Below are 9,445 nucleotides of genomic sequence, written 5' to 3' on the forward strand. Positions count from 1 at the left end.
ACCAAGAGACAAAGCAAGCAGAAGCAACAGGTAAACCTTGACTGGATCCTGATAAATTTTCTTAGTGTGATATTGTGGTTGCATAAGAGAATGTCCTTATTCTAGCAGAGGCACGCTGAAGTATACAGGGTGAAATGCAATCTCTACAATCTATATTCAAACGTATGTATCTATTCATTCAAATGTATACACAACCATTTGAAATCCACACAATGCAAACAGCTGTTCCTTTGTACTCTCCTTTTAACTTCTCTGTATTTTGAAAATTTTCATAATAAAAAGTTGGGGGGAAAAAAGTACAACCACACTTTTACATATAATGCATATTTGCCAAATCACTTACACAGACAATGTTTTGCTTGCTTTAAATTTTTGACCTTGGCTTGTTAGGAACATTAGGAATTATGACAAAAGTAATCAAAAAACATGGATAAAATACTGCCTGCCTTTTAACAAGGTACTGAGGGAGTGGCTGAAATTTGCCTTTTCCATTTGGATCTTGTTGGATCAAATGTCACATGGCAGATGGCTCAACATAAAAGCAGGAAGGCTGACAAAACCAGAGGCTTAAGACAAGAATATCTGGTACTTAGGCTGATCATACATACATAAAATACACTTGTCTATACAACTAAATTAGATATCCCTGTATGTGTATTTTTTTTTTTTACTTCTACTTAACTTTTTTGATAAAAATAACTATGTAATTTTGATAATCATCCAAACTAGCCATTTTAATAACCATAACAAGATAATCTGAATGAGAGGCAAGACCTTTCAAAATTAATTTCTGCTTAATAAGTTAAATGTTTTTTTAAAAAAAAATAAGCTCCAAATCACAAAATCAAACATTTTACTCCCATAAAGAAACAGGCCTCTTTGATCACTTTACACAATCTTGTGTAAATTTATTAATTTATCTGAATCTAATTTCTTTATCTGTAAAATGGTAACTATTTACAATAGTCAAATCTTGAATGTAGGAAAGTCTTTAGGGCAAATAATCCTTTTCTTTCCCAATAAAATAAAAAACATTACAGTTTTTCAAACAACAAAAGAAAATTTTGAGACAACTGGGGAAAACTGAACACAGACTGGGTATTAGATTATATTGAGAACAATATTATATTAGTATTGTGCTTTTTAAAAAGTCCTTAAACATCAGAGATATCTAGGATTATTGATATCTTTTTTTTATATTATTTATATTATTGATATAAATGATATCTAGGATTATTTTTAAATATTCCAGATATGTGTTACCTGTACAGTTAAAAATTAATACAAATGGTATTTTGACCTACACTGAATTCTAATAGTAAAGGAGAATTATTATAACCTAGCTCCAATACTCAAAGTAATTCACCTCAAAAAGAGTTGGAGGAGGAGGTGGCAGACTTGTAATTTTGGCAGATCTCTCTTTTTCTGCAAGCAGTGCTTCTTTTCGAGCTTTTATATGCCTTAAAAAACACAAGATGTCATAAATTAATCTCTCAGATAATATTACAGTACAACTCTTAGGGTTAAGAATATAAAAGCCATTACAATCTCAAGAAATCCTCCAGTTTGATCCCACAGGCTCAATATGCTGTTTAATAAAGAGTCTATACACAGTGAACAGGTAAAAAGATGTTTACCAAGTGAAAGAGGTATATCTAAAGATATAAAGCTCCACAATGGGGAGTGACCCAACAAACACCGAATGTTCTTTACTTGAGAATAATTTAGAGTAAAAAAACTAGAAATTATCAATAAAGACAGGCCACTGTATAAAATGACCACTGCTGACTAGTAACACACTCTTTCATTTTTACAACATGCAAAAATCTCATCAATGACTTGCAAAGAGTCTACAACCTCTTTTAATGTTCATAATTGCACTGATATTTTTCTTTTTATATCAGAGGCAGACAGATTTTGGTTGACTTGCATTCTAAACTAGTAATACATTTCTCCAAAAACTTAGTAATTGCCACTACAGTCACACTAGAAGAGAAAGCTCATTTGTTAGTATGTTCATCTAAGCAACCACTCCCCCACTGCATTATTTTAAACCAAGTTTAACAAACACAATGGATATACTGACTTTTAAAAAGTATCCAGTGTACCCTTTACTTCCAGCCATATCAGTTTCAGTGGAGAATATGGTAAAAATCACTATTACTTTACCAGGTTTTCTGTTTCATTAACATTTCTTTTTGATTTTTCTGTACTTTCAGGGCCTCTTTATGCCTCATTTCTGCTTTTTTTTTCCTTTCTGCTGCCCGGTGTGCCAGAGCATTTAAATCAGGCTCCTAAAAACAAATATTACTTAAAATGTCATGTTAAACAGGATTAAAATGTCAAATATATGATAATATGGGTGGTACCCAGTAAGAGTAAAAATCATGAAGGTGTATTCAAATGAAACACTGCACTAAAGCACAAAATTAATGATGGCATACATAAAGCTACAAAAATCTGATGTCAGAACTTATGGCTATTACTAAAAAACACAAACTAAAACCAGGGACTGAGAATATTTTGATAGCCACATTCTTTAAAGAGTTCTCTTATTCCCTAAAAGTTTGGTAACAAAGACGTGCCTTCTTTGGAACCCAGCTTGTTTATTTTGTGTGACTACCTCTGGGACCACAATCTAGCATTTTCCAACCATAAAGCACAATAAACAACAAAATAAGGTCAGGGAGCAGTCTTAAATACTGAGTTAAGTTTTACTTTGCCTGTGTGAAAGTCATCAAAGAATTTTTACTGTCTGTGAATGAACTCAAGTGTATACACACTCCACTACACGTTTTGGAGGTATGAGGAATAATGAATGATAATGAAAATGAAACCAGAAATCTGAATTCACTCCACTGAATCTGTCCAAAATGCCTGAAATGAGTAACAACTTCTAATTCTGAAGGTTACTATTTTATTTACACAGATAGTTAAGGACTGGAAGAGAATGTTTGTTTTTTTTAATTGAAGTATAGTTGATTTACAATGTTGTGTTAGTTTCAGGTATACAGTAGTGATTCAGTTATATACATATATATATTCTTGTTCAGACTCTTTTCCTTTATAGGTTATTACAAAATATTGAGTATAGTTTCCTGTGCCATCCACTAGGTCACTGTTGGTTATCTATTTCATATATATTACTGTGTATATATTAATCCCAACTTCCTAATTTATCCCCCCCACCTTCCCCCTTTGGTAACCATAAATTTGTTAGAGAATAATGTTAACTTAAACATCATTGGAAATACATTATTACTGACATGACTCTTACTAGGAAATGAACCTAGCAGAATTCTTAAATTATATTAAATTTACAAAAAAGTTTGGGCTGCCCACAGCAAATTCTACACATGAAAACATTTTTATAAGTGTCTAACAACTGTAATCTGCTTTTAACAAGTATCACTACCACAGGAAGGTAGTCAAATAAGTGCTCACTTACATTTTCTTTGGCTTGTTGATGCCCCTCTCCCATATTTCTTAAACTTGCCAAATACAGTTTTTCCAAGTTCTTTATTTTCTGAGTTTGTGATTCCTCCCATTCTGTCCTTAGTTCTTCTGCCAAACGAGTGAGTTGCTGATTTCTCCTCTGCTTTATATCTTCTCTTATTTGTAAAGCAATATCTCTTTCTTGTTCTCGAACCTGAAGGATGAGTATTTAACACATTTTATGAAAAGAGGCTTCCTTCAACTTTTTTGAAAAGCTATTTGGAAAGAGGAACTTAAATGAATTCTCTTTAGGTATTAGCTACATCAATTCTCCTGAATATTCATATTATATTAGATAAGGCCTATTTAAAGCAGAAAAATCCAAGTGATGGAGGAAAAATTAAAATCTCAAGACTACTTCTAAACTTCCGTGATTAGCAATTATGTTCCCTCCCCAGAGATCTAATCGGACTGCCATTATCATTCTAATAACATCCAAGAGGCTAAATTGGTAAGCATGATTCAATAAAATTTATAGCCCAGACAAGTACAGAAAGATCTAGATGAGAATTCCGTATCTGTGATACAACATCCCCAATTCTAGACAGAATGGCACCTAAAATGTTTCACAAAGACTTAACTACGTAACTCTACAAAGACTTCTAGAGAAGAATAGACAACTTCTGAATAAATTTATTTCAGTAGCTAATTACCTTTCCAGTAAATCTTCTTCAAAGTCATTCTAATATTCTTGCTCGAATCTTCATCAGTTACATATGATTTTTAAAATGAACTATTTTCAGCAATGGGGTTGGGATGTTGGCCTATGTTTTTGTATTGATTCATAGGTTTTTTTGTTTGGGTTTTTTTGTTTTCTTGGGTTTTTTTTTTTTTTTTTTTTGCCTTTATGTCAGATGATGTATTCTGCAAATTTATTGGGGGAAGATTTTGGGAAATAAGTATTGCATATATATGTTATATATATATATATATATATATATATATATATATATATATAGAAAAAAGAAAAGAAAAAATATTGCTAAATATTTAATAACCTCAAAAAATGAACTATTTCCTAATAATTACTGAGTCAGTCCTTATCCTCAAACTCTTCTTCAATTTATTTACTGTTTCATCATACTTTTCAAATGTTCCAAAACTAGTTAATACGCAAGAACCAGGGCTCTTGTACAGCCAGAAAAGACTGTTAAATGCGACATTTTATTTAAAACACTCTAATGTAAAAAATACTGATAATTTGGGTAAGACAAAGAATTTGACACTATGTTCCAAATAAATCTTACCTGTAGCAATCTTAGTTTTCGTCTTCTTTCATAATCTTCCTTTAAAATGAAGGCTTCCTCATTAGGACTCAATCTCAGCTTGCCGGCAGCATTCACCACCTTTCTTTTCATTTTCATGTAGTAGTTTAAATATGAAGGTTCTGATTTTTTAAAAATATATATCTATTAAAGTAGGGCAGCAAAGATTAGAATAATTTTTAAAATTCATATTAATATTTTCTACCATTTAAAGGGCTGTGTACTTGCAAATAAAATAATTTGGGTAAACTAAGTCTAACTGATTTACAAATAGCAATTTTTTTTTCGGCTGCATCAGGTCTTAGTTGAAGCACATGGGATATTTCGTTGCAGTGTGAGGGCTCTTTGTTGTGCCGTGCGGGCTTATCTCTAGTTGTAGTGCACAGGCTCCAGAGAGTGAGGGCTCAGCAGGTGTCGTGCAAGGGCTCTGTAGTTGTGGCATGCAGGCTCAGTAATTGCAGCACGTGGGCTTAGTTGCGCCACGGCATGTGGGATTTTAGTTCCCCAACCAGGGATCGAACCTGGGCCCCCCTGCAATGGAAGTGCAGAGTCCTAACCACTGCAGAGTCCTAACAACTGGACCACCAGGGAATTCCCTTTCTGAAGCTTAAGCACCACTTCTCCTTGAAGCTGCCCTCCAGTGATTCTTGTTCCACCCACCTACCACTCATTCTTGACTTGCCCACCTATAACGAATATTATCTTCACATTCATATGGGGACTAACCTTACGCTATCTTGGTATCACCTTCCTCTCGTTTTTCATCAGTTACAGCTTGTCCTTTCTAGTTAGATTCCTAACAATTAAAGGACAGAGGCTCTAGTTTTTTTTTTAGTTTTAATATTCAAATTAAAATAACAATGAATAACAACTACCAGGCATTATTTCACACACTACGGATAGATACTGCTTTCACTCAGGTGTAAAAACAGCAGCCGGAAGAAGTTGGGGTTATCTAACAGGAACTAATATTTTCTCAATGAATTCTCCACCAAAATGTAAGCTCAATGAGGGCAGGAATGATGTTATTCATGGTTTTATGTGCATAGCCTAAAAACAGCGCCTTGCATGTAAGCAGCTCCTTCAGTGTGTTGACTGAATGAATGAATGACTCATTCAATGAGTTAATTCATGTAAAGTGTTACATACATATATGTGGTCACTGTTACAAGCTGATGCCAAAAAAGGAGTAATCTTTTCCAGTGCATCCCACTCAGCTGATACTCACAAGGCTTTGGTAATGTACTCACAAAACTTTGGAAAAGTGCCAATTGTTCTCCTTATTTTAGACAAGAAGAAACAAAGGCCTCTTAAGTTAAAGGACTTGACCCAAATGACAATATCTACCGGCAGAACCAAGGGAAGAATCCCGTTTTCTTATTCCATATGGCTCCTAACTTTCTAAAATGCTAAAATATATGGAGTGAGGAAAATTCTGTTTAAGCCAGTATATTTTGCGAGTGGGGACTGAAAAACAGGTAAGAACTAAACAAAGAAGAAAAACTTGAGCAAGATTAAATTGTCTTCACAATGCATCTTTTTTTTTTTTTTTTTTTTTTTTTTTTTGCAGTACGCGGGCCTCTCACAGCTGTGGCCTCTCCCGTTGCGGAGCACAGGCTCCAGACGCGCAGGCTCAGCGGCCATGGCTCACGGGCCCAGCCGCTCCGCGGCATGTGGGATTTTCCCGGACCGGGGCATGAACCCGTGTCCCCTGCATCGGCAGGCAGACTCTCAACCACTGCGCCACCAGGGAAGCCCCACAATGCATCTTTATTCATTTGTCTGAAGCTCTCTGAAAAATCACTCATATTCAAACTATTAAAACTAATTTCTGATAAGTCCCACAGACATAGTACCAAAGGAAAAAAAGCAAAAAAAGAGACATATTATAAAATTCCATTTACATGAAATTCAAAAACAAGGAAGACCAATCCATGATGAATGAGGTTAAAATAGGGGTCAGTCATCTTTCTGAGACTACTGAGAAGGAGGGGGCACAAAGGACTCTGCTGGAGTACTAAAAATATTCCATATTTTAATCCATATGATGGTTTTACACAAGTGTAACAGGTGTATACATATGTAAGGATTCCTCGAACAGTACACTTAGGTTTGTGTATTTAATTCTAAGTTAAACCTCAACAAAAAAGAAAAAAACTTAACTTTTCAGTGTTTTGAGTATCCATCCATTTCATTTCCTAGTGGATTACAGGAAAACATAATACACTTGTTATTTTTACCTCCTAACATGTGATAGAATAACTGTTTTCTTTTGTATATCATTTTCTTACTTTTTAAACTTATTTGGAAATAATTTGACTTAGAATTCCCAGCTTCTCTAAATGTCAACCGTAGTACAATGACCAAAACCAGGAAATTAACACTAGCACAATACTTTTAACTAATCTACAGACAGTATTCAAATTTTGTCAATTATCCCACTAATGTCCATTTTCTGGACCAGGACCCAAGCCAAGGGAAACATATCCTTTGACTGTTGTGTTACTCTGGGTCCTCCAAGATGCCAAGTTGGGATGAAACCCACAAAGATTTTATTAGGAGAAATTCTGTGTGAGGGAAAATGGGGAGGGAGCTGGTAAAAGATGGGAGCATTTCAGACTTCCATGCAAATCAGACACTGAGTGAAGGAGGGAGGGAAAGTTGGATAGATGCCTCTTAGACTGCCATGCAGTCTAAGGAAGGTTCAGCAAGACTTCCGGGGAGTCCTTAAGCCAGAATCCCTGTGTCTTAGGAACGGGCCTGCCTTCACATCCACACCAGGCTCAGTCATTAACTAGGAGCAGTCCATGGAAGGCACCCATGCAAACAGATTTCAGAACACCGGGGCTGAGAGTCTATGAATTACGTTCTAATGGCTGCCAAGGTTGTTTTGCCTCCTTCAACTCCTCTAATCTGAGACCTTCCTCAGTCTGTTTTTTTTTCCCCTCAAAATCTTGACATTTTTAAAAGATGCCAGTCAGTTATTTTGCAGACTGTCCCTCAATGTGGATGTGTTTAATCCCTTCTTGTGTTTGGACTAAGATTATGCATTTTTGCCAAGACCACTGCAGAAGTCACTAGGCACCCTTCTCAGTGCATCACACCAGGATGTAAATGATGTTAACATGATGCAAATTTTGATCATTTGATTAAGGAGGTGTCTAACACGTTTATCCACTGTAGATACTACTTTTCCTTTTTAAGTATTTGATGGAGAGATAGTTGAGGCTCTATAAATATCATGTTCCTCACCATACTTCTACCAACTAAATTTAGTATCCATTGATGACTGCCTGAAACAATTACTAAGGCATTTGTCAAAAGGTATTCTCTATTTCCATTATTCCTTCTACACTTACCAACTGGAATCCTACTGTAAGAAAGAGTTTCCCCCATTCCCTCACTTTAGTATTTATTCATATCAATATGGATTTTCAAACTGTATGTATTCTAACTGACAAATAATAAAGGTGATGCTACTTATCTTGCAAGACTTTGTCCTGAGGATTAAATGGCAGCTAGCACATCGTAATCACATATACCAGACTTAGAAGATCTGGGTTCAAGGCCCAACACTACCACTTTAAAGAAGGAAGACCCTTAAGTCACTTTGGTCTCGTTTCCTTAAACTATATAAGGGGAATCACAATATCGTGTCCAACAGGTTGTTCTGATGATTATGTGACCTAACGAATATAAACTGCCAAATATTTTCTAAATATTAAAGATACAAAATTCCCCACTGTTGTAAAAGCTCGGGTTTGTGGCAGGACTTAATATCTAAGAAATTAAAGGTGAGAGACACCGAGAAAGAGTACGCTCTCCGCATGAAACAATTCCAGGCAGTGCTCTTAAACGGCTACCAGGATTGAGGCCACTCCGCAGGTGACCTGGGGGCAGGGTGGGCAGGACAGAGCCAGAAGCGTTCGCAGTAGCGACCGCGAAGGCCCTCCCGGCCGTCCTGACTTGGAAGCTCAGGGACCCCGCGAGACCCGATCCCGGGAGAACGCGCAAAGCCACCCGCGCCAAAGGCCCCGGAGTGGCCTCTCGCACGAAGCAGGCGGGTCTGGGTCGGGACGCGCGTGCCCGCTGCGCCGGCGCTCCTCCCGGCCGCCTGCCCCGACCCCAGCCGGGGCCCGCGGCCCGCCGAGGCCGGAGAACCGCGGGCCGTGCTGCGTGCGCGGCACCCCCTTCATTCGGAGCATACTCCCGGTTCCCGGCCTCGGGGAGTTGTGCACGCCCGCGGCCGCAGGGGAGCCGGCGCGGCCGTCACTCACCCGAGAAACGGGACCCCGGACTCAGGAACCGCGGCTCAGACAGAGAAGGTCTCGGCGGCCGCCACACAGCAGCCTAGCACCAGCCGTTTGTGCGCCTGCGTGGCGGCCATCGCCAAGCTCTCGTCACTTCCGTCATTCAAACCGCCCGCCAATGGCGCGGCGGAACCGCGGGAACCCGCCTCGTCCCGCCTCCTCCGGGGGCCGCCGGGACTGCCGCGCCGGAAAGCCCGCTCCCTGCGCACGCGCACGAGCAGGCACTCTGTCGACACGGTTATTTCTCACACCGGGGGCGGCTCACGGGTTTTATCTCACCTCTCACAACGTGCTCATTTTGCAGATCGCGAACAGAGGTCCGGAAAGGGGAACACGTTTACCTAGAGCCATGAGGGTGACGTTAGTCTTTAGTGC

The 9,445-nt window shown here is 38.2% G+C and overlaps 1 protein-coding gene across 1 annotated transcript in view; it reads right to left on the reverse strand.

Annotated features, from left to right (window-relative positions):
- The window catches only part of CEP295 (centrosomal protein 295), a 48,380-nt gene extending 39,243 nt beyond the window's left edge, over positions 1–9,137 (reverse strand). The window contains exons 1-6 of the mRNA XM_079708569.1: positions 9,038–9,137; positions 6,923–6,958; positions 4,743–4,882; positions 3,449–3,649; positions 2,170–2,294; positions 1,367–1,460 (exon numbers count right to left, since the gene is read on the reverse strand). Coding sequence (XP_079564695.1) covers positions 1,367–1,460; positions 2,170–2,294; positions 3,449–3,649; positions 4,743–4,859 — 537 coding nt within the window. The 5' untranslated portion in view covers positions 4,860–4,882; positions 6,923–6,958; positions 9,038–9,137. The remainder of the gene's footprint in view (positions 1–1,366; positions 1,461–2,169; positions 2,295–3,448; positions 3,650–4,742; positions 4,883–6,922; positions 6,959–9,037) is intronic.
- Positions 9,138–9,445: the final 308 nt, after the last annotated feature.

This window comes from Hyperoodon ampullatus (assembly GCF_949752795.1).
Source record: "Hyperoodon ampullatus genome assembly, chromosome: 7".
Classification (NCBI taxonomy): Eukaryota; Metazoa; Chordata; class Mammalia; order Artiodactyla; family Ziphiidae; genus Hyperoodon; species Hyperoodon ampullatus.